We start from the raw sequence: 25,433 nt of genomic DNA on the forward strand, positions 1-25,433 counted from the left end.
ATTGTACGCTTAAAAAGGGTTAAAATGGTAAATCGTATGTGGTGTATATTGTGTAACAGTAATAACAATAAATAAACATCAAGAACAAGTAGAAAAAAGAAGCTGGGAAAGGAGCAATGAGGAGCAAGGTCACATGTGAAGGTGAAGTCACTGGAAGGGCTTTGGCTTTTATTCTGCCTGAGCAGCAGTCCTCGGGTCACGGTTTTCTGGGACACGCTGCGCACTGATAAAACTCGAATGGGGCTCCCACCTGCTCCCAAGATCAGTTCAGTGACCCAAGCCAAGGTCACTTGTGGGCGTGCTTTACCCAGCCTTGTGGGAGGAGCGACGAGGCTTCCACTGGGCCTGCAGGGCGGGGTGGCGGGGGGGGGGGGGGGGGGGGTGGCATTCAGCCCAAATTAGATGGGCAGGGCTTGCGGTCTAGAATAAAAAAGAGGCTCGGCTAGAGTCTGGGGCGAGGCCGAATGCTTGTACTGTGGGAGGGGTTAACGCGGAGCAGGCGTTATTCCCCCGAGGGTGGAAATAGCAGCACCCAAGAGCAGCATCCTCGTGTTGGACCTGGATCTGGAGACTTGGAGGGGGCTGCGATGGAGTCGGAGTGGGACCCGCTGAGAGCGCTGGGGGCGGTGACAGCCGTGTGCCTGCTGCTGTGGGCGGCTTGGGGGGTGGGCTGCACAGTCTACGTGTACCTGCTGCCCCAGGTACGCCGGGGTGCCCCTTGGCTCAGGGCGCACGGAGCCTGGGCAGGTGAGAGGCAAGAGCTCTGTGTCCGGCGGGTAGGGATGGGGGCCGCAGGAGCGAGGACAGACGACAAGCGAGGGCCCCTAACCCAAGCAGAGGCAGAGGGGACTCCTGGAAGCAAAAGTGAAGGCTGGGTCGACCCAGGGAGGCATGGAGTCCCCGCAACCGTGCAGGGCAGGGGAGGGAGTGTCACAGCTCGGACAAACGAGGGATGAAGACAAGGACGGTGTGGCGTGGGGTCTCAGTGAGGGGGACTGAGGTGGGGCTGGGGCAGAGTGTGAGGGGTAGCCCTCCCGCTCCTCCTCCTTCTCTCCTCTCTAGTGGTGACGGGAGCCACCAGTGGTATCGGCAGGGCCTATGCACATGAGGTGAGCCAGGGCGCGGAGCCTTGTGGGTGGTGGGGGCTTCCGTCGGTTTGCATGTGGTCAGCGACCCCTGTTGGACTGAGAGTCGCTTACTTTATCTGGTTCCCTCCGACATCCTCTCTCCTTCAGGGAGCCTTCCCTCTGCTCCCCAGTCTGGGTCACGTGTTTACACGGGGCTTCTACGGTCTCTTGGTATTTCCCCATCAACGCCCAGATCCATTCATTCAAAGCATATTTATGGGTGTACCTATGTTGCTGGGGATCTTTGTGTTCAAGTTTATGAGGAATATTGGTTTGTAGCTTTCTTGTGATATCTTTGGGTTGAACTGAGGGAGGGACAGGTTGGTGGGAAACAGAGTTGTTTAGTCTGGGCCTTTTAGGTTTGAGACTCCGGTTAGGGGACTGAGTTGAGAAGTATGCCACTCTGGAGGGCATGTCCAGGTGGAGACAGACACACATATAAGCATCATCAGCATCTCAGTGCCATTTATTTTTTTTAATATTTTATTTATTTTTAGAGAGAGAGAGGAAGGGAGGGAGAAAGAGAGGGAGAAGAACAACAATGTGTGGTTGCATCTTGTGTGCCCCCCCCCCCCGCCCCTGCCCCACACTGGGGAGCTGGCCCAAAACTCAGGCACGTGCCCTGACCGGGAATCAAACTGGCAACCCTTTGGTTCACAGGCCGACACCCAATCCACTGAGCTGCACTGGCCAGGGCTCTCAGTGCCATTTCAAGTCACCAGACATGTGCCCTGGCTGGTGCGGCTCAGTGGATTAAGTGCTGGCCTGGGAACCAAAGGGTCGCCAGTTGGATTACTGGTCAGAACACAGGCCTGGGTTGTGGGCCAGGCCCTCAGTAGGGGGTGCATGAGAGGCTACCACACATTGCTATTTCCCTCTTTCTTCCTCCCTTCCCCTCTCTCTCAAAATAAATAAATAAAATCTTTAAGAAAATAATGAAGTCACCAGACATTTTGGAAGGACAGAAATAAAGTAGTCTCCATTTACAGATGGTACGATTACCTACATAGAAAATCCCAAGAAATCTAAAAGAAAAAGAATACAAAAAAAATCCCTCTCTAAGAACCAAGAAGGGACTTCAGCTAAAAGGCCAAAAGCTTGGAGTCATACCCGATACCCAATCTTTGCCCCAGGGAGTCCAGGCAGGTTCTGAGTGAGCAGGAGAGGGAGGGTCAGGTTTGTGCTTTCAAAAGAGCCCTTCAGCTGCTGAGTTGGGGGTGGAGAGGAGGGGGTGAGACTGAGTCTGTCATGGGCACCTTGTGTCCCCAGCACCGTCCAGCAAAAGGCAGGTGCCGGCACATATGTTTTGAACAAATGTATGAACGAAGGAAAAAGCGAACCCCTGAATGGCTGGATTCTGATATCACTGAGAATAAAAGCCAAAGCCTTTACTGGGGCGTTCGAGACTCCATGATCTGCCCCCTTGCCCACCTCACCGAGCTGCTGTATAACAATAGGCCCCTTCGCTCAGTGCTCGCTGGACTCCATGCTGTCCTCCACGCTGCCAGCCTTCGTGCAAGAGCTTTTGCACATGCTGTTCCATCCACCCGGGATGCTCTTTTCTCAGAAGACGTGTTCCTAGAGGGCAGGCATTGGTTCTTTGTTGCTCACCTCTGCAGCCACAGCGCTTACAACACTCTGCAACACGCAGTCGGCGCACAGTACATATTCGTGGAGTAGCTGAATAAACGTTTGAATCCCCCCACAGCTCGCCCGAAGAGGTCTGAACATCGTTCTCATCAGTCGAAACCTGAGCAAGCTGAAGCTTGAGGCGGAGGAGATAGGTGACAGCCAAAGGGAGCGCCCGCAGAGTTGGCAATTGGAGAGGGGCTAGATGGGGGCGTGTCCGGGGGCGTGGTCAGAGTGGAGGCAGCCAAGGGGCTTCAGCTGCCTCTGGGCTGGGGGACGCAAGGAAAGGGCGGAGGCTGGGGCTGAACGCACCGACAGGGGTCGGGTGGGGGCAGAGTGGGACTGGTTCCAGCTGAGGGCCTGGCTCCCACTGCCCCTCTTCCCAGAGCGGCTTCATGGCAGGGTCACTAGAGTCATCCAGGCAGACTTCACCGGTGGCTTGGAGATCTACGAGGCCATTGAGACAGGACTGAAGGACCTGGAGATTGGAGTCCTGGGTATGTCCCAAGCCTGCTCGGAGGATCCCTGCCCGCAAGTGCCCACATGCTCACCCTGACCCGGAACCCTCTGTGGTCGCCCTCCCTCTGCCCCCAGCGGGTCTCCCTGGGGGACTGTTGGAGTGACATAAACAACTTCTCTCTCGCTCAGTGAACAATGTGGGCATGCTCTACACAAAAAAGCCAAGTAAACTGCTCGACTGTGAGAACGTCGCCAAAGTGAGTGAAATCGAGTACGCGGCCGCCCAGCACCCCTTGCTCCCAGTACTGCCCTCTGTGGGGAAGCCCACGCAGTAGCTAGCTTTGTTAGAACAAGGTACGCGATTGCCTTCTCTCAGGAAATTGTTTTCAAAGCTGAGCATCTCTGATGTCTAGGACGTGAAGGTGGTCCTCTGAGATGGAGCGCCCTTCTGCATTGCCCAACTAGTATAACTGTTCAAGTTCTCTGGTTCTGCCCTTTTATAGTGCCTGGTGCTTACTTCAGAGGGGAATGACCCACGTGGGAAAACGGGTGCCTGTCATTTTAGAGTCTGCGGTTTTCTAGATTTTTGTTTTGGATCATTCTTGAATCCATAGCTTCTTTTTTCTGAATCACCTGTAGGTATATCCCCATACTTCTTCTGATGGGAGTCACATGATCTCTTGTATCTCAGTTTCAGATGCCTACCTCCTTTGTTAAATTAAATATAATTATGTAAGCCTCTGGATGGTGTGGTTCAGTGGACTGAACACTAGCCTGCAAACCAGGGGGTTGCTGGTTCGACTCCCAGTCAGGGCACATGCTTGGGCAGTGGTGGGGTCCCGGGTGGGGGGTGCGCTAGAGGCAGCCACACATTGGTGTTTCTCTCCCTCTCTTTCTCTCTCCCTTCCCCTCTCTCTAAAGATCAGTAAATAAAATCTTTTGTAAAAATATTATTTATTTATTCCTTTACTTATTTTTAGAGAGGGAAAATGTGGGAGAAACATCAATGTGTGGTTGCCTCTCCTGCACCCCCTACTGGGAACCTAGCAGACAACCCAGGCATGTGCCCTGACAGGGAATCAAATTGGTGATGCTTTGGTTTGCAGGCGGGCACTCAGTCCCCTGAGCCACAACAGCCAGGGAGAATCTTGAAGATTTTCTACACATAAGATTATATCGTCTGTGACTAGAGATAATTATACTTCTTCCTTTTGCAATTTGGATGCCATTGATTTGTTTTTCTTTCATAATTGCTCTGGCTAGAACTTCTAATACTATGTTGAATAGAAATGGGAAAAGCTTTCAGTATTTCACTATGAAGCATGTTGTGGGCTTTTCATGTTTATTATTCATGTATTTATTATGTTGAAGTAGTTTCCTACTATTCTTAGTTTATTGAGTGTTGTAATCATGAAAGGGTGTGGAATTTTGTCAGATGCTTTTCCCGCACCAATTGAAATGATCATATGGCTTTTTCCTTTATTTTGTTAATCTGCTATATTATGTTCATTAATTTCTTTTTTTAAAATCCTCACCCAAGGGTATGGTTATTGATTTGAGAGAGAGAGGAAGGGGGAAAGAGAGAGAAAGAGAGAAAGAGCAGAGAGAGAAACATCAATTGGTTGCCTCCTGTAGGCGCCCCAACTGGGGATCAAACCAACAACCTAGGTTTGTGCCCTGACTGGAAATTGAACCCACAACCTTTTGGTGTATTGAGATGACACTCCAACCAACTGAGCCATCCAGCGAGGCCTTCATTAATCAATTTCCATATGTCGAACCATCCCTGCCTTCCAGGAATATATCCTACTTGATCATGGTGTAAAATGCTCTTAATATGCTGCTGAATTCAGTTTGCTAGTATTTTGTTGAGGATTTTTGCATCAATGTTCAAAAGGGAGATTTGTCTACAGATTTCTTTTCTTGTAGTGTCTTTGTCTGGCTTTGGCATCAGGGTGCTGTTGGCTTCAGAGAATGTTAGGAAGTGTCCTATCTTCTTTCTTTATTTTTTTTGAAAGAGTTTGAGAAGGATTGGCATGAGCTCTTTAAATGTTTGGTAAAATTAATCAGTGAAGCCATCTGCTCAGGGAGTTTCTGGGTAAATTTTTGGTTATTGACTTAATCTCCTTACTAGTTTTGGGTCACTGAGTGATCACAGAGACAATGGAAGAGGAGCTTCAGGGACCACACAGAGAAGCACACACGTTGCAAAAACACGTTGCCCAATGTCTGGGCTTCCTCGGGAATGGTTTCTCTGAAACTATTTCTTTGCTACATATGGGCCATGCTTTCCTGTTTCTTTGTAGAGCTTTAATTTTTTTTGGTTGATGACTAGACATTCTGAGTATTATTTATAATGTGTTAATTCTTGAGATCTGACTTTCCCATCATCCACCGGGGGTTGCTGTTTTTTACTTGCTGCGGCTGCAGCCATCTGTGTTTGACTTGCTGGCGTGGCTCAGTGGATTGAGCGCAGGCTGCGAACCAGGCATCACAGGTTCGATTGCCAGTCAGGGCACATGCCTGGGTTGCTGGACAGACTCCCAGTAGGGGGTGCCCAAGAGACAACCAGACATTGATGTTTCTCTCCCTCTCTCTCTCCCTTCTCCTCTCTAAAAGCAAATAAACAAAATCTTTTTAAAATAAAAAAATGCAAACAACCCAGTGAAAATGGGAGCCACATTTGATAGGCATTCTACAAAAGAGGAAATCCAAATGAATCTGTGAAAACTTATTCAACATCATTCTTATTAGGCAGTTGCAGATTCAAACCAGAGTGAGACACAATGACACAGCCACTAAAATGGCTAATGCTAGTGTCGCAGGTTCGATTCCCAGTCAGGCCACATACCTGGGTTGCAGGCCACGGCCCCCAGCAACCGCACATTGATGTTTCTCTCTCTCTCTCTTTCTTCCTCCCTTCCCTCTTTAAAATAAATAAATAAAATCTTAAAAAAAAAATGGCTAACGCTAACAGTCGGCAATACCAAGCGTTTTCGAGATGCGGAACAACTAGAATTCTTAAGCTTTGCTGGTGGGCATATAAGTTTAGACAGTTTGGGGGAAACTGGCGGTACCTCTTAAAATGGGAAATAAGCGCAGTCTACCATCCCTCCACTTCACTCCTGGTTGTACACACATGCACATGCACGCCAAAGACACATTCAGGGATATTTCTAGACGAATTTTGACAGCCCCAAACTTGACACAACCAACTGTTGATTCTCGATGAACAATGCATGCTGTGTTCACACAATAGAAAGTTATAGCAAGGCACGTAAATAAACCTCCGCTCTCGCACAACATGGATGAATCTTATAAACAGAATGTTTAGCAGAGAAAGCCAGGGGTAGAAGTGTGCCGTGTGTGATTCCACTCCCAGGAAGTTCAGAACTGGACGAAAGTATTCTAGAGCGTTTTAGAGGTCAAGGTGGCGGTTAACCAGGGAGGAGGCCGGGGTCATTGCTGCTGGGGGTAGAATCTGGGACACTCAATACTCTCTTTCTTCATAGGGGTAGAGATGAAAGATTTGTATTTATTTTTTACACTAAAAATCTGTGCACTTTGGTGTGTGTATGGTGTACTTCTATAGAAAGCTTGGGGAGCAAGCCCTGACTGATGTGGTTCAGTTGGTTGGGCATCCTCCCGGTCGCCAGTTCGATCCCTGTTCAGGGCACACGCCTGGTGCCCCCCCTGGTTGGGAAGCTTACAGCAGGTAACCAACTGATGTTTCTCTCTCACATCTATGTTTGTCTCCTCTTTTTCCCTCCCTTCCCTCTCTCTAAAAATAAATAAAAAGCATATTTTTTAAAAGTGTGTGGGTCAAAAAATCCAGAGGGAGAAGTTTATGAAATGAGGGTGAAAATCTGTCTTCTCCCTCCAAACCATTTCCCCAAAGTGATTCCCCAATTAAAAGCGTGGTAGGTATTTTTTTCTCTATGCCTGTGGAAGCATGCATGCGTCATTTTTATCCAGATGTCAGGCAGCCTACTGTTCTGCTCTGTACCTTGTACACACAGCCGTGACTCTTGGAGATTATTCAAATCAGAAGCAACAGCTAACCCATCTCTGCCGCCTGTCACACAGTGACGCATCCTTGGGGCTCCACAGTATTTACTTAATCATCCCGCCGGGGATGAAGTTCGGGATGTTTCCTATTATCTGTGATGACAGTGTTGCCACCAATATCTTTGGACATGATTCATTTCCCATATGTGTGAGTGTCTTGGAAAGAAATAAATGTCCAGAAATGGAGTTCATGGGTCAAAGGGCATGTGCCTGTTAAATCCTAGTAGATGCTACTTTAAAAAATATGTATATGTTCCATCTTAAAGGAAAAGTAAGCTAGGAAATAAGAAAAGGTGGGCATTGAGGAGGGTTGGTGAAGGGAAGGACTGACGGTTCTGGTTTTTTGTTTGTTTGTTTGTTTGTTTGTTTTCCCAGAGACTCTCGGATCTTATAAACTGCAACATCATGTCCGTGGCCCAGGTGAGACCCTGCTGGAGGAGCTAAGTGCAAAGTCAGCATAGCTCTGACCACTCCGGGTGACCCCCCAGAATCCTCCTCCCCGGACGAGCCCTCCCTCCTCCGTGGAGAAGGTGCCAGGGGAATATTCCCCCCACCCCCAAAAAAAGATAGGGGGATGGGAATGGACTTGAGGAGGAGGGGGCTGCAGATGAAAGTATTAGAAAGGGAAGAATGAGGCCCTTCCACTCTGCCCTGCAGATGACCGCAATCGTCCTGCCCCAGATGGTCTCCAGGTAAGAGGTGGATCCGCCCCATCCAACCTCCAGGCTTTTCCCCTTCCCCAGCGGTCCCACCCGTTTCCGACACTTCCCTTTCCCTCCGACAATTCTCAGATTAGGGCGTGGCTCGGGGGTGAAGGTACAGGAATCACCTGGGGATTCCCCACCTTTCAGCTCCGCTTCCTCCTCCAGGAGCAAAGGCATCATCATCAACGTCTCTTCAATTCTTGGCAAGAAACCCAATCCACTCTTCTCAGCGTACTCAGCTTCTAAGGTACCCAGACCCCACAGACCCGGGCGAGGGCCATCCTGTCGACCTGAGAGATTCTTGCCACAGCCCTGAACACATGCACACGCGCGTGTGACTTCTAGGGCACAGTCCAGTTTTGTGGGGTTTTTTTTTTTTATTATTATTATTAAGAGAAACAGAGGCGAGGGGGCGAGAGAACAATGGGGAAGGAGCGCAGCGAGGGCCGGGTGCAACCCGGAATGGGGGATGGGAATAGGGATCCAGGTGAGGACCAGGGGCAGAGCTGGCAGCCGGGACAGCGCTGGGGCGGACGAGCTCGAGGAGCCCGCGCGGGGCCGAGGGGGGTTGGGGGGGTTCGCGAGCCTGAGACCTCGCTCTCCCTCCTCCGCAGGCCTTTGTGCGGAGCTTCTCCCAGGCAGTGGGCGCGGAGTATTTCGCTGAGGGAGTCCTCGTTCAGGTGCCTGACCGCGGGGGCGGGGCTCACAAGGACGTGTCTGAGTGGCAGCTCTGAAGGCGGGGGCTCTGGCGGCGGGGGTGGGGGCTTAGAGACCGCGGGGGCTGCGGGGTTGGGGCAGGGAAGGGCGGAGAAGGCTGGGTCTCCGAAACACCCCCGGAGGAGCAACCTCCCGAGCAACTGGTAGTTGCAGGGGGCGTGGCCTCTGCCAGGCGGGGCCTCTATGGGGCGCGGTCGGCGCGGGTCTGGGCGGGGCCCAAAGGGGCGGGCTCTCTGAGACCTGAGTCCAGGCGCAGCAAGTGGGTGGAACTCTGGGATTCCCAATGACAGCCTGGGAATTTAGGCTAGAGTGAGAGGGGTTTTTCCCTGTACCTCCTTCCTACCTGCAGACAGTGAACCCCTGCCTGGTCGAATCAAATATGACCGCTGGCACGAAATATCAGATGGCTGTAATGAATTCTGAAGATTACGCTCGCCAGGCGTTGGACACCCTTGGCCTCACCTCCCAAACTTCTGGGTGCCTCAGTCACGCTGTGCAGGTGCCTCCATGGGGCCACTATGGGCATAGAGTTGGATGGGACACTCCCTGGCCTAGGTCCGCTAGTCCTCCCTCTGAAGTGAAGAGATGTCCAGAGAGGGAGGGCCTCCACCTTGGGCTGGGGAGACAGGAGAAGAGATGGGGGAACCCACGGGTGGGGTGTATCCTGATTCCTGGTCCCTCTTCCCAGAGTTTCCTGCTGGCTGTCTTCCAGCCCAATTGGTTTTCTCTCAGTCGCTGGGGAATCAAGCTTTCATATCTGTTGTTGAAGCCCTCTAATTAGTAAAAGGCCTTGAAGAGGTGTGGCCACTTGCTGGCTCGCCTCCCACAATCCTGGACCAGGGCTGTAGATGTTAGCACGGCTATACCATACGTGTGAAGAGATGACAAGCAGGTCCATGGGAAAGAACTGGACACCTGAACACCTGGATATTTGGTGACAACTGTGGCATCTTAGACCTCTGACAGAAAGATGGCCCTTCTTTTCAACCTGGGCCCATCATAATGGCTCCCGCAAAGAAGGGTGGCGAGAAGAAGAAGGGCCGTTCTGCTATCAACGAGGTAGTAACCAGAGAGTACACCATCAACATCCACAAGCGCATCCATGGAGTGGGCTTCAAGAAGCGTGCCCCTCGGGCACTTAAAGAGATCCGGAAATTTGCCATGAAGGAGATGGGAACTCCAGATGTGCGCATTGACACCAGGCTCAACAAAGCCGTCTGGGCCAAAGGAATAAGGAATGTCCCATACCGAATCCGGGTGCGGTTGTCCAGAAAACATAATGAGGATGAAGATTCACCAAACAAGCTCTATACATTGGTCACCTATGTACCTGTCACCACTTTCAAAAATCTACAAACAGTTAATGTGGATGAGAACTAACTGCTGATTGTCGAATAAAGTTATAAAACTGCAAAAAAAAAAAAAAAGAAAGATGGCCTTTTTACTATGTGGTACTGAGACAACTAGATAGCTATTTGGGGGTGGGGGGGCAAGATATAAATATATATGTAAGTGTATATATACCAGTGATTTTCACCCTTTTTCGTATTATAGCACACATAAACTAATTACTAAAATTCTGCAGCACACCAAAAAATATACTTTTTGCCGATCTTACCAAAAAACAGGTATAATTTTGATTCATTCACACCAGACAGTTATTGATGTGTGTTGGCTGTTGTCATTTTTGTATTTGACAATCTGAAGGAAATGAGGTCAGTGCCCCTGACTAAAGAGTCAGGCATAGCATACTTTTTAAAAAGGCTATTTATTTTTAGAGAAGGGAAGGGAGGGAGGAAGAGAGGGAGAGAAATATCAATGCCCAAGAGATACATTGATCAGTTGCCTCTTGTGGCCTCCCCATCCCCATTGGGGACCTGGCCCACAACTCAGACATGTGGAATGAGTTGGAATTCCAGCAACTGGAATTCCAGGAATTGAACCAGCAACCTTTTTGTCCGCAGGCCAGCACTCAATCCATTGAGCCACACCAGCCAGGGCTTGGTATTGCGTGTCTTAAAAATTATTGTGGCACACCGGTTGAAAGTCGCTGATATATACATATATGTATATGTACAAATAAATGTAGTGATGATTATTGTAAAACTTCGTGAATGCACTAAAAACCACTAAATTGTACACATTTAGAGGATGAAATTTATGGTATGTGAATTATATCTCTATAAAATAATTTTAAAAATAGAGACTCCCCCAAGTGAGTGTGTGTGTGTGTGTGTGTATGTACATCGAATCCATCCCTCACACCATGTACCTGCATAAATGAACCAGAAATCCCATGTAATAATGGAAACATAAGTAGAAGAATACATGAATAAATTCCTTTCCATTTTAGGAGAGAGTCTTTCTTTTTTTAATACATTTTATTGACTAGGCTATTATAGTTGTCCCATTTTCCCCCTTTATCCCTCTCCACTCTGCACACCCTCTCCCACCCACATTCCCCCTGCCCTTAGTTCACGTCCATGGGTTGTACATGTAAGTTCTTTGGCTTCTCCGTTTCCTATACTATTCTTAACCTCCCCCTGTCTATTTTGTACCTACCATTTATGCTACTCATTCCCTGTACCTTTCCCCACCTTTCTTCACTCCTCTTCCCCACTGACAACCCTCCATGTGATCTCTGTTTCGTGACTCTGTTCCTGTTCTCGTTGTTTGCTTAATTTTTCTTTTGCTTGTTTGTTTGTTTTCTTTTTAGGTTCAGTTGTTGATAGTTGTGTTTGTTGTCATTTTACTGTTCATATTTTTTTATCTTCTTTTTCTTAGATAAGTCCTTTTAAAATTTCATATAATAAGGCTTGGAGATTATGAAATCCTTCAACTTGACCTTATCTGGGAAGCACTTTATCTGTCCTTCTATTCTAAATGAAAGCTTTGCTGGATGGAGTCATCTTGGATGTAGGACCTTGCCTTTCATGACTTTGAATACTTCTTTCCAGCCCCTTCTTTCCTGTAAGGTTTCTTTTGAGAAATCAGCTGAGAGTCTTATGGGAACTCCTTTGTAGGTAACTGTCTCCTTTTGTCTTGCCACTTTTAAGATTCTCTCCTTATCTTTAATCTTGGGTAATGTAATGATGATGTGCCTTGGTGTGTGCTTCCCTGGGTCCACCTTCTTTGGGACTCTCTGAGCTTCCTGGACTTCCTGGAAGTCTGTTTCCTTTGCCAGATTGGGAAGTTCTCTTTCATTATGTGTTCAAATAAGTTTTTAATTTCTTGCTCTTCCTCTTCTCCTCCTGGCACCCCTATGATTCAGATGTTGGAACGTTTAAAATTGTCCTGGAGGTTCCTAAGCCTCTCCTCATTTTTTTTTTTTTTGAATTCTTGTTTCTTCATTCTGTTCTGGTTGAATGTTTCTTTCTTCCTTCTGCTCTAAACCATTGACTTGAGACCCAATTTCCTTCCCATCACTGTTGGTTCCCTGTATATTTTCCTGTATTTCACTTTTCATAGCCTTCATTTTTTCCTCTATTTTGCGACCATGCTCAACCATTCTGTGAGCATCCTGGTTACCAGTGCTTTCAACTGTTCATCTGGTATGTTGGCTATCTCCTCATTACTTATTTGTATTTTTTCTGGAGCTTTGATCTGTTCTTTCATTTGAACCTTTTTTTTTTTTATCTCTGCAAGTGTTGTAATGCCGTATGTGGGGGAAGGGCCTGAGAGGGAACAGTCCTGCTCGCTCCACTCTCTGCCAGATTTCAGTCACTTCCCACAAGCAAATTGGGCCCTTCTGGTGCTGATTCCCAGGTGGGTGGGCTTATGTGCATGTTCTAGGACCCCATGGGTATCTCCAATGAATTCTCTTATGAGACTGGGAGTTTCTCCCACCCTGTAACCCCCCACAGATTTTTTCAGTCAGAGGTGTTGAGGCTGTATTTTCCTGCACTAGAACCCAGCATTCTGTCTCACTGGTTCCTCTCCAGTTTATCCTGGTCCACCAGCCACTGCCTTGCTGAGAGTCCTCTCCACCCAGCTGCCTGTCTCCACCCCTCCTACTGGTCTTGATGAATGTTTCTTCTTTAACTCCTTGGTTGTCAGACTTCCATATAGTTCAATTTTCTGGCAGTTCTGGTTGGTTTTTAATGTTATATTTGTTGTTGTCCTCTTGGTTTTGCGAAGAAGCACAGTGTGTCTGACTACACCTCCATCTTGGCTGGTACAGAATCTTTCTAATTTATACAGAAAGTTAAAAGCAACAACAGAAAGAATCATTGAATTCTAGCTAGTGATATGTGGGAATTATTTAAGGAAGATGCACCGATGTCTGCAATTTACTCTGAAATGCATCAAAAATGCATTAGATGAATTAATAGATAGAGTGATGGGTAGAGTGGATAGAAATATGATAAGACAAGCATGTTAAAATATTGGTAATAACATCGAAGTGGTAGGCACATGGGTTTTCATTGTAGGCTTCTTTTAACTTTTCTGTATGATTGAAATTTTTTATGATAAAAAAGTTGGGAAAAATCATGGAGCCATGAAATAAAATTTATAAATAAAACTACTTAAACAGATTTAGAAATTATTCAAGAAAAGATTGTTCCATAAGCAAAGAAAAGTGTGACAATCTCAGAGGAAATATTTACAACTTATGTCACACACAAAATATTTACCTCCTTAATATATAACAAAACCAGCCCTGACTGGTGCGGCTTACTGGATTGAGTGCCCGACAGCAAAGCATAGAGTCGCTAGTTCGATTCCCAGTCAGAACACATGCCCGGGTTGCGGGCCAGGTCCCCGGTGTGGGGCACGCAAGAGGCAGCCACACATTGGTGTTTCTCTCCCTCTTCCTCCTTCCCTTCCCCTTTCTCTAAAAATAAATAAATAAAATCTTTAAAATATATATATAAAAGAAAAACACCAAATGCCCAATATTTTATTTTTTTAAAGATTTTATTTATTTTTAGAGAAAGGCGAAGGGAAGGAGAAAGAGGGAGAGAAACACCAATGTGTGGCTGCCTCTCCTGTGCCCCCTACCGGGGACCTGGCCTGCAACCCGGGCATGTGTCCTGACTGGGAATCCAACCTGCAGTCCTTTGGTTCATAGGTCAGTGGTCAATCCACTGAAGCACAATAGCCAGAGCCAAATGTCCACTGTTTTAAAACGTACAAAAGAAATGATGCCTTGGCTGCTGTGGCTCAGTGGATTGAGCACCCACCTTGGAATGGAGGGGTCTCGGGTTCTATTCCAGATCAGGGTGCGTGCCTGCATTGGCGCCAGGTCCCCAGTTGGGGGAGTGGGAGAGGCAACCAATTGACATTTCTCTTGCGCATAGATGTTCCTCTCCCTCCTTTACCCTCTCTCTATAAATAAACAAATAAAATCTTTTTTAAAAAGACAAATGAACAGAGAAACAAATACGAACAGTCCTTAACTCTATGAAAAGAAGCTCAGCTCCACCCCTAATAAGAATAATGCCAATTAAAATGACTCTGAAGTAGCAGTTCTCACCAATAAAATTGGCACAAATGCTTAAGCTGGAAAACACACTCACGCATCCCCGCTGTGCATGCAAAACGCTGCAGCCTCCATAGGAAGGAATTTGACAATAGCAAACTAACGAAACAGCATTAGCAATGCCACTTCCAGGAATCCTCGTATACCCGTGAAGACCCAGCTTCACAGCTGGAGCAATCAGGGCTGAGAAGATCTCACCTTGGAGTCAAGTTTGATATCCTCCCAGAACAGACAGGAAGCCCCTCTGTCTGGAACAGGGTGGGGCAGTTTTTAATTTCCTCTTTTGAGGATTTTTAAACCCATCACCATTACAAGACTAATATCTATATACTCATCACCCAGATTGTCTGCCCAGTAATATTTGCTTAATTTGCATTTATCTCTCTCCATGTTTATGTGATGATGATGGCGATAAATGGACCGTTGGAAGTAAGTCAGGATATCATGATCCTTGACCCCTAAGCTCTTTAGCAGGTAATTCCTAAGAAGAAAAATGTCCTAATAACAGCAAAGCAGTGATGGAACTGTGGAAATTTATTATTGACATATATTTTTGTCAAATAGATCATTGACATATTTTTTCATAGTTAAATAAAGTTTAATGGAAACAATAAAAATTAATGTTGAAGTCATATTTTTAAAAACACTTTATTTATTTATTTATTTTTAAAGAGAGAGGAAGGGAGGGAGAAAGAGAGTGAGAGAAACATCAATGTGTGGCTGCCTCTCACATGGCCCCCACTGGAGGACTTGGTCCACAACCCAGGCATGTGCCCTGACTGGGAATCGAACTGGCAACCCTTTGGTTCGCAGCCCGAGCTCAATCTACTGAGCTACACCAGCCAGGGCTGAAGTCATAATTTTTGATAATTGTTAATAATCAATATCAAGCTGTGATAATTTTTAATTTTATGAGGAAGCATCTTTAAATATTGAATTGGCCATTCGGCTTTCCAGGACACATGTGGGTGCTCCGTCTGGGTTGTGCTCCTGTGTGAGCAGCGGTTCCATCGTCGGTCAGTGCCTGCAACTCGCGCCCCTATGATGCATCTCTCCAGAGGAAGAAAATAAAATAATCACAACCGCTGCAAAGGCATAGGCTTCTCCCATCAGCTGTTACTGCTCTCTGACACCGAATCGCAGCTGTTCTGGAGCACTGCTTGGCACATATTCTTCCGTCAGGGCCTGGGAAACTGGATTCAAAGACAGGATCATCACCATCCTCGGTGTTCACTCCCCACAGGCAGCACCCCTCGGCCGTTCCTCGGGCCTCACGATGCACGCGCCTGCACTGAGGCCCAGGTGGACCTGGAGAATAACTTCCATACACAATCCATATGTAAAAAGTTCCAATTGGCACAACAATGTACATTTTAGCAATGTGTGTTTTCCATGCAGAACCCCCCTGTTGTATTTGGTTGTTACGGTTCTTTAGTTCTCTTTAACCTGCACCCATTCCTCATCGTTGCTTTGTGCTCCGCGACAGTGACAGCTTCGGGGCAGAAACACTTTAGGGTTGAAGGCACCTGAGTTCTCTGGAGCGAGGAACGTAGTATAGGAATGAGCTCTTACACAGCTGGCCCTGGCTGGGTGGGTCAGTTGCTTGGAGCGGCGTCCCCCGCACCTGAAGGTTGCAGAGTCCCTTCGCACTTGGGGCACTTACCTACGCTGCCGGCTCAGTCTCCAGCCGGGCCACGCCATGGGAAGCAACAGCTCCATGTTTCTCCCTCACATTGATATATATCTCTCTTTCTCTTCCTTTCTCACTCTCTAAGATTAATGGGCGTGTCTTTGGGTGAGAATTAAGAAGGAGGAGGAGGAGAAGGAGAATCATCTTGCCCTGGCCAGTGTAGCTCCATTGGTTGAGTAACCCTACTGCAAAGCAGAAGGTCACTGGTTTAATTCTCAGTCATGGTGTGTAGGAGAGGCAACCAATGGATGTTTCTTTTTCTTTCTACCTCCCTTCCCCTCTCTCTAAAAATAAATAAGTAAAATCTTTAAAAACTAATAAGATCCAGTGAAGGGAGTTGAAGGAAGAGCTTTAATTCAGACTGGATTTTCAACGAAAGCCCACAGGGCCCCATTTTTGGAGGTTTAGAAAATGGGGCTACTGCCCTGGCTGGTGTGGCTCAGTGGATTGAATGCTGGCCTGTAAACCAAAGGGTCACCGGTTCGATTCCCAGTCAGGGCACAGGCCTGGGTTGCAGGCCAGGTCCTCAGGAGGGGGTGCTCAAGAGGCAACCACACATTGATGTTTCTCTCCCTATCATTCTCCCTTCCCCTCTCTAAAAATAAATAAATAAAATCTTTTAAAATTAATTAATTAGTTTGTTTATTTGAGAGGGGAGAAGGAGGGAGAAAGGGGGGGGGGGAGAAATACCGATGTGAGAGAGAAATATCAACCTGTTGCCTCTTGTTGGCATCCCAACCAGGAACCAAAGCCCCATCCAGGAACAAAATCCGCAACCCAAACATTCACCTTGACCAGGAAATGAACCAGGCAACCTTTTGCTTTGCCAGAGGATGCCCAGTCAACTGAGCCACACCAGTCAAGGCTTGCCTTGCTGATTTTTACACTGTATGTCTGTTTTCTATTTCATTGTCTCCTGCTTTTACCTGTATTATTTTATTTTCTACTTTGTTCTTTTTCTGCTTAGGTGTTTGTTTAAAATTTTTACTTTTCTAATATATGCCTTAAAGCTATACATCACCCTTTAAACATAATGTTAACAGCATCTGTGTAAAATAACAGCATGTTATTTTACATTTTTACTATTCTTCAGTTAAAGAGATTCATTATTTCCATTTTTTAATTAATTTTATTTATTTGTTTATTTATTTATTTATAGACAGAGAGGAAGAGGGGGAGAAAGAGAAGGAGAGAAACACCAATGCGTGGCTGCCTCTCACCCCCCCCCCACACACACACACACCAGGGACCCAGGCAGCAACCCAGGCATATGTCCTGGCCAGTGATAGAACAGGTGACCCTCTGGTTCGCAGGTGGCACTCAGTCCACTGAGACACACCAGCCAGGGCTCCTTGTTTCCATTTTTATTCCTTCTTTGACTCATGGATCATTTAGAAGTATGTTGCTTACTTTCCAAGGAAGGTATCATACTTATCTAGCTCTTATAGTCTTCTCATTTAATTCAAAACTGACCGGAGGATAATTTTCATCCCTTGACATTTCTTAAAGCCTTGATCTATGGCCCAGAATATGGTCATTTTGGTGAATGGACCACACAGAATCTCCTTCTTTTTCTCTGATAGCCTCCCTTGCTTTGAAGTTTGTTTTGTTTGAAAATTAACATAGTGAGATGTACTGGCAACAAATTCCCTCAATTTTTGTCTGAGAAAGTCCTTTTTCCCTTTCATTCTTTTTTAAAAATTTTTTATTTATTTATTTTTAGATGGGGGAAGGGAGGGAGAAAGAGAGGAAAACATTAATGTGTGGTTGCCTCTTAGGCGCCCCCTACTGGGGACCAGGCCTGCAACCCAGGCATGTGCCCTGACTGGGAATCGAACCAGTGACCCTTTGGTTCACAGGCTGGTGCTCAATCCACTAAGCTACACCAGCCAGGACTCCTTTTCATTCTTGAAGGATAATTTGGCAGGTTCCCCTTCCCCTCTTTCTCAGCAGTTTAAATATTTGACTCTGAGCCCTGGCTGGCGTAGCTCAGTGGGTTGAGTGGGGGCTGCGAACCAAAGTGTCGAAGGTTTGATTCCCAGTCAGGGTACATGCCTGGGTTGCAAGCCATGACCTCCACCAACTGCACATTGATGTTTCTCTCTCTCTCTATCTCCCTCTCTTCCCTCTCTAAAAATAAATAAATAAAATCTTTTAAAAAATTGACTCTGCTCTCTTCTTGCTTGCACAGTTTCCAAAGAGAAATTGGATACAATTTTCATCTTTGTCTCTCTATGAATAAGATGGGTCGCCCCCCACCATCCCACTCTGGCTTCTTTCAGGATTTTCCCTTTATCTTTGATTTTCTGTAATTTGACAATGATATGCCTCGGTGCCTTTTTTTTTTTTAGTTTACTTTGCTTGGTGCTCTCTGAGCTTCCTGGTTCTGTGGGTTGGTGTGCGACATCAGTTGGCCAGAGCAGGCTGGAGTTGAGTATTACTTCCCTTCCTCAGGTCAGGTAGGCTGACAGTGTGGCAGGTCACTAAGCAGCTAGGGAAATTCCTCAACAAGTGGTATAAGGGAAGCTGAGATAAAATAATTCAACGAGGCCAAATAACGTGAGCAATTCTCAGCCAGCTAATGAGTCACAAGGTTTTATCTTCCCTAACCAAGGCCGCTTAGGAGCAAACGGTTTGCACAGTCCAGACTGTCCTGGGCCAGACTGGCCTCGGTCCCAGTCCCTCTTCAACAACGTTCTTCGAAAAGAAAACTAGCCATCGCTGGCTGGTGTAGCTCAGTGGACTGAGCACGGGCCTGCAAACCAAAGGATTGCTGGTCCAATATTCAGTCAGGGCACATGCCTGCGTTACATGCCTGCGTTACATGCCTGCGCCCCCAGTAGGGGGCGTGTGAGAGGCCACCATATAAGGGCATTTCACTCCTCCTCTTTCTCCTTCCCTTCCTCTCTCTGTAAAAATAAATAAATAAAATCTTGTTTTAAAAAAAGAAAATAAAACTAATCAGAAAATAATGCTGACCCCTCCATACCCATATTTTGATGAATCAACATATTGAAGGACACACCTAGAAAGCTAATAAATATTCTATTCATACCCTCCCTTAAGACCTCCCCTACGATTCGCTCTGCAAAGATAAAAAGTCTCAAAATGAAGGACCTACGGTGTGCCTTATAGAGCACGCCCATGCCTTGTATCCTGCTGCCTTCCTCCTAAGCTCCAAGGGTCCCCGCGAGACTTGCAACCAAGGGAGCAGTGGGCAACGGTAGCCCATCCCGGGCCAACCCCCTGACCCTGCCTCCAAGGCCCCCTTTTTCTTTGACTTTCTCTCTTCTGTTGCTTCTTCTGTCTCAGACCCTTCCTTGTTTCACTGTCCCCAGCTTTAATAAACATCCTCTCCCAGTCACTTGGACTCATGTTGTGAAATCTTTCCTGTGCCAAGTCAAGAACCCACATGCGACCGGCCGGCCAGAGGCAGACACCTGCTCCAGCCCAAACACTGAGCGGTAACAACAGTACTCCAGCAGGCGAGGCTCCTAAGAATTTAAAATTGGTCCTTTTCCTGCTCTCCAGCGGAAGCACAAGGGGATTTCTCTAATATTTACTGTGAGGACTTCCCTGAGCTCCTGGAGGTAAATCTCACCAGATCGTTGGGGAGGGGGGCCCTCCTATGACTGTGTCCTCCTGGCATTTTTAACTCTCAGCGTTGTCCACACAGAGCTTCCAGCGATTTACCACGGACAGTTCTGGCTTGCCTGCTCTGATACTTGGTCTGCAGCAGCAGTTTCTGTGTCTTTTTGGTTTTTATTTTATTTTAATTTTTATTTATTGAGTTGAGAGTGAGAGGAAAAAAAAAACATTGATTTGTTGTTCTACTTATCTATGCATTCACTGGTTGATTCTTGTATGTGCCTTGACCGGGGATTGAACCCGCAACCTTGGTGTATGAGGATGATGCTCTAACCCACTGAGCTACTCAGCCAGGGCCTCAGCAATTTCTGCTTCTGAGTTTCCGCTCTGGTAAGTTTATTCTCTGGACCTGTTCCCCTGTCAGCCTCTCCAGTCTTGGGGGCACCGTTTTGTTCTGCGTCCTCGGTTCTCTTAAGCGTTCTAGACTTGTGGATTTTCCAGTCTGTCTAGCTTTTTACCTGTGAAGACTGAGTGGCAACTTCCAATGTGCTCGTGTATGAAACTGGAAACCGGAAGCTGCCTTAAAGGGCCGCACACACGTGAAAAGATCGTACAGTCTGCTGTTGAATGCGGTGTTTTATATATCAGTTCAAGTTTGGTGGCTGTGTCGTTCAGATCTATAGTCCTTTTTATTTATTTTTTTTCTTTTCTGTCGGTTATTCATGAAGCATATTAACAGCCATGGTTGTGGATTTGTCTACTTCCCCTTTCAGTTCTGGCCACTTTTGCTGGATGCTTTTGAAGATACATTACTGAGTTGTAAAGCTAATGTATATGTCCTGAATTCAACCTCTTTGGCAAAAATACAGATGGCAATGATTTTATCCCACGTTTTGGCTTACATTTCCACTTTCTTAATTACATTTTTTGGAAGAACAGAAGTGTTCCCTTGTGATGAAGTCTGAGTTTTTTTTCTTTTATGATTAGTGCTTTTTGTGTCTTGTCTAAAAAAATCTTGGCCTACCCCACATTTGTGAAAATTTTCTCCCATGTCTATTTTTCTAAGAGTTTTACAGTTTTATCCTTTGCATTTAAATCCGTCGCATATTTTGAGCTCTGTTTTGTGGGTTGGGTGTTAGCTTCAGTTCAGTTTGTGCAAATATCCTCTTGTTGCAGCAACATTTACTGAAAAGACTGACTTTTATAGGAAAGCGACTGAGAGTCTTTTATTTATTTATTAGGGGGGATTTTTTGATCTACTTATTTACGCATTCATTGGTTGCTTCTTGAACATACTATGACCAGAGACAGAACGTGCACCCTTGGCGTGTGGGGACGATGCTCTAACCACCTGAGCTACCCGGCCAGGGCCTGCGGGTCTACTTTGAGGGCCCTCTGGTCTGCCTGTGTGATATATACACTAATACCACGCTGTGGCTTCATAGAAAGTCTTAACATCGGGTGCTAAAGCCCTGTGTCTTTGATATTCAAAGTCATCTACATAAACATTTTTTTTAGAGTTTACAAAACAGGATTTTATTTAAATTTATGTACAAATTAAAATTTACCAAAATATCATCACAAACTAATTCATCCTCCTCCCCCAAAATGAACATTATAAAAAAGGCCACATTCTCTTACTTACATTTTTCCAGCCGGTAGATTCTGGTGGGGGGTGGGGGTCAGAAGGGTAGGAGGAGAGAAGATATACTCACAATACAATTTCAGTGATGTCTCATCTTGGAATGTCTTCATTACAGAGATTTCAGTAGGAATCAGCTCTCTTCAGTTTTCACATTAAAATGAAATCACCCTGGCTGGTGTGGCTTGTGGATTGAGCTCCAGCCTGCCAACCACAGTGTCACTGGTTCAACTCCCAGTCAGGGCGCATGTCTAGGTTGCGGGCCAGGTCCCCAGTAGGGGGCGTGTGAGAGGCAACCACACATTGATGTTTCTCTCCCTCTCTTTCTCCCTCCCTTGCCCTCTCTCTAAAAATAAACAAAATCTTCTTTTAAAAATGAAATGAAATCATCTACCCAAAAATCCAAATAAAGCTTCTGGCCTTATTTTTCATGTCGGGTAAGGAGTATATTCAATATTAAGGCAAATGGTAGAATCTATATATGGAATGTCATGTGAAGTGTGGACCTTCCATTGTAAAATATACTTTGGAATATTCACAGATTTTCCCAACATGTGCTGGAATTAAAAACTTGGAAAAACCGTGACAGTGTTTAATAGCTATTTGTTTGAATTTCTTCTTTTTAAGATTTTATTTATTTATTTTTAGAGAGGGGGCACAGAAGGAGAGAGGGAGAGAAACATCAATGTGTGGCTGCCTCTTGTGTGCCCCTCACTGGAGACCTGGCCCGCAACCCAGGCATGTGCCCCAACTAGGAATCGAACAGGCAACCCTTTGGTCCACAGGCCCACGCTCAGTCCACTGAACCACACTGGCCAGGGCTGTTGGAATTTCTTCATTGCACTTTTTTGATAGCTAGTCTGCTAAATGTAGTCTCACCTGAATTTTTTATGGTCTGTGATTTTTTTAAATTTAATTTTATTTGTTGTTTTTTTTTGTTTGTTTTATTATATGAGATATGATGTCCACCAAATTGCAGTCAGTGAATGAGGGCCTGCCGGCCATGCAGACTGCTCTCCCAGTCAGCAACACAAGGCCTGCTGAGCAGGCTCAGGTGACAGAAAAGTAGGAGACCGCAGGGCACTGTTTTAATAAAGGCAGTAAGTTAAATCAGATTATTTAGGCTGTCTAGGGAGATATCTGGTTCAAGAAGACACAGATTTAAGATTTTTCATACAAGATTCTTGCTCTTCCCCTTCCCCAATGAGATAACCGTTTTCTTCACAGTGAAGAGAGAACCATCCCTTTTTAAGGCAAGATGGACTTCTTCCTCCAAGGGATCAGAACAAAAGCACCACTTCTTAGCCACGTCCACGGCTGAAGTGATGGGGAGCCCGCTGGAATTGAGTATGTTCTGGGTCTCCTGGACACTGGTTCCTTCAAGCCGGACCAGCAGGGGCACCTTAAGTTGCAGCTCCCAGCAGGCTTTTGTGATCCCATTGGCAATGATGGCACAGTTGACAATTCCACCAAAAATATTGACGAGGATGGCTTCAACCTTAGGGTTAGCAGGGAGTAATTCGAAGGCTCGGGGTACTTGAGGGTCCTTTACGTCGCCACCAAGATCCAAGAACTGGCCGGCTTCCCACCGCTTGGGAGAATGTTACCACAAGTAGCCACGGCAAGTCCAGTACCACACACAACACAGGCAATATTCCCATCCAGGCCTGTGTGTTTTGGATCATAGCTGGCAGCTTCATTGTTAATGGGCTCAGTTTGTGACCTGCCGTCCACGGCAAACATGTCCTCCTTTTGGAATTCTGTGTTGTCATCAACGCTTATCTTGGCGTCAAAACAGACAAGTTGTCCTTCTGGAGTTTTTATTAGAAGGGTTCATTTCCACCTGAGTGGCATCAATTTTCAGGAAAAGATCACACAGCTCCTTCATTTGATCGGCTGCCTGGGTTTTCAAAGGCCCAAGGAAGCCTAGGGTTTCTTCCAGTCTCTGAGCTGGGCTGTCCTGGATCCCATTAATAATGTCAATTTGCTCCTTAAAAATAAATTCTGGATTTGAAGCTGCCACCTCTTCAATGTCCTCACCCCTGTGGGGGCCCACCCTCCAGGACGGGGACATTGTGGGATGGGTGGGTCAGAATCGAAAAGTAGGTTTCCCTGAAAATGTCTGAGGCTCAGCAACCATCACCCTGTTCACTTTCACTCCTTCTTTTGGAGTGAGTTTGTTGCTGGGTTATACTCACTCATCTGTTACCCAACTGCCACATGACATTAGGGACTTTTGTTAAGTGAACACCTCCTTTCAAATCATACTGAGGATACCTTTTCCTGTTCATCCAGCTATTTTTTTTTTAAAGATTGGATTAATTTAATTTTGGAGAGAGAGGAAGGGTAGGAGAAAGTGAGGGAGAGAAACATCAATGTGTGGTTGTTTCTCTCACGCCCCCTACTGGGGACCCAGCCCAGCAACCCAGGCATGTCCCCGACTAGGAATTAAACTGGCGATCCATTTTTTCACAGTCCAGCGCTCAGTCCACTGAGCCACACCCACCAGGGCTGATCTGGGCTTTTAAAAACAATTTCTTTGGCATTTAGTTTCTCAGTAGCCAGCAGTATCTACCACAAGGAATCTCTGAACTTTCACTGTGTTGTCAGCCATCAGTTGCTGAGTCTGGTATTCCTGCGGGTCAGCCATCGCCTGTGGGTTAATTGAAGTGCCTGCAGCCTGACTGACCTGACCACAGGGCGGGGGAGCAGGGCGGAGCGCTGCAGGCGGCAGAGGTGGGGGAGGTGGGAGGAGCTCTGTGTAAATTTACGAGTTAGCTTGACGTTTACTCTAAGGTGAGTTTGCTGGGATTTTGTTTGAGTTTGTATCTGGACCCTGCATTCTGTACCATTGTCCGTTTGTCTGTCTTTACACCACAAACATACAGTTTGAGCACCACAGTTGCATAATAAATCTTGAAATCAGATCAAGTTAGCTTTGCAAGCCCTGGCTGGCATAGCTCAGTGGATTGAGTGCAGGCTGCGAACCAGACATCGCAGGTTAGATTCCCAGTCAGGGCACATACCTGGGTTGCAGGTCACGCCCCCCAGCAACCGCACATTGATGTTTCTCTCTCTCACTTTCTCCCTCCTTTCCCTCTCTAAAAATAAATAAATAAATAAAATCTTTAAAAAAAGTTAGCTTTGCAACTTTGTTATTTTTCAAAGTTGTCTTGGCCTTTCTTGGTCCTTTGCATTAACAGGTGAATTTGAGAATCAGCTTGTCAATTTCTACCAAAACAGGCTGCTAGGGTTTCGATTAGGATGGCACCGAATTTGTAGGTAAATTTAAGGAAAACTGACATTGTACCGATATGAGCCTACCAATTCGTGAATGTGATTTATCTCTCCACCTATTTTGTTTCCCATTAAATCCACTCGAAGTTTTCTAGTTTCCTGTGCCCACATCCTGCACAGGTTTGGTGAGCTTCCTGTATAAGTATTTTATATTTGGGGATGCTATCGTGAATGATATTTTTAAATGTTATGTTCCAGTGGTTTATGGTAGTATCTAGACATTAATTTCTGTTGTTGACTTTGTATCTTGCAACCTTATTAAAATCACTTAGTATGGCTAGTACTTTTTTTCTAGAATATTTAGGATCTTTCTGTGTACATCATCATGTCACCCACAAATAAGAGAAGTTTACTCTTCTTTTCCAATCTGTTACCTTTTATTTTCTTTTTCCTGCCTTATTGCCCTGGCCAGCATCTCCACTGCAATGTTAGGTAACAGTGGTGCCAGCAGATGTCCTTATTTTGTTCAGATCCATCTCCTGATTCTAGAAGGAGGTTGTTCAGTCTTTCATCATTCAGTAACATGTTACTGGAGTCTTTGTAGAGGCCTTTATTAAGTTGAGAAAGTTTCATTCTATTTTATTGTGAATGAGTGTTAAATTGTGTCCAATTGTTTTCCTTATTTATTGAGATGAAGTGATTTCTCTCCAAAACCCTGTTAATGTGGTGAATTTCACAGACAGATTTATTGTGGTTACATCCACCTGAAGTCCACCTGCAGTCTGAAATCAATCCCAGCTGGTCAGCGGGCATTGCTCCTTTTTATATGTTGCTGTAGTTGATTTGTTGGTGTTTTGTTAAGGATTTTTGTATCTATGTTCATGAAGGATATAAGTTGTACTTTTATTGTAATGCTTTTGTTTAATTTTGATTTCAGGTAATGCTGGCCTCAAAAATGAGTCACTAAGCAGTCCTTCCTCCTTTCTGTTCTGAAAGAGTTTATGTATCGTTGATACTGCATCTTCCTGAAATGTTTCATAGAATTCACCTGTAAGGAAATCTGGCCCTCACATTTTCTTTGTGGACAAGT

At 46.0% G+C, this 25,433-nt stretch overlaps 2 protein-coding genes and 1 pseudogene across 2 annotated transcripts; 2 read left to right on the forward strand and 1 right to left on the reverse strand.

Annotated features, from left to right (window-relative positions):
- The first annotated feature begins 514 nt into the window (after positions 1 to 514).
- On the forward strand, positions 515 to 9,655 carry LOC114511454 (very-long-chain 3-oxoacyl-CoA reductase-B-like). The gene is made up of 11 exons (XM_036013082.1): positions 515 to 747; positions 1,063 to 1,109; positions 2,836 to 2,911; positions 3,143 to 3,253; positions 3,405 to 3,472; positions 7,659 to 7,703; positions 7,941 to 7,975; positions 8,153 to 8,234; positions 8,602 to 8,667; positions 9,054 to 9,203; positions 9,393 to 9,655. The coding sequence occupies exons 1-11, from the start codon at positions 588 to 590 to the stop codon at positions 9,483 to 9,485; spliced, it is 933 nt and encodes a 310-aa protein (XP_035868975.1). The 5' UTR covers positions 515 to 587; the 3' UTR covers positions 9,486 to 9,655.
- Positions 9,656 to 9,666: 11 nt separating this feature from the next.
- On the forward strand, positions 9,667 to 10,131 carry LOC114511347 (60S ribosomal protein L31-like). The gene has a single exon (XM_036013102.1). It carries the CDS (start codon positions 9,707 to 9,709, stop codon positions 10,082 to 10,084), a length of 378 nt encoding a protein of 125 aa, XP_035868995.1. The 5' UTR covers positions 9,667 to 9,706; the 3' UTR covers positions 10,085 to 10,131.
- Positions 10,132 to 22,096: 11,965 nt separating this feature from the next.
- Positions 22,097 to 23,420, reverse strand: LOC114511455 (annotated as a pseudogene).
- Between the last annotated feature and the right edge of the window lie 2,013 nt (positions 23,421 to 25,433).

The sequence above is a fragment of the Phyllostomus discolor genome, chromosome 12, assembly GCF_004126475.2.
Source record: "Phyllostomus discolor isolate MPI-MPIP mPhyDis1 chromosome 12, mPhyDis1.pri.v3, whole genome shotgun sequence".
Classification (NCBI taxonomy): Eukaryota; Metazoa; Chordata; class Mammalia; order Chiroptera; family Phyllostomidae; genus Phyllostomus; species Phyllostomus discolor.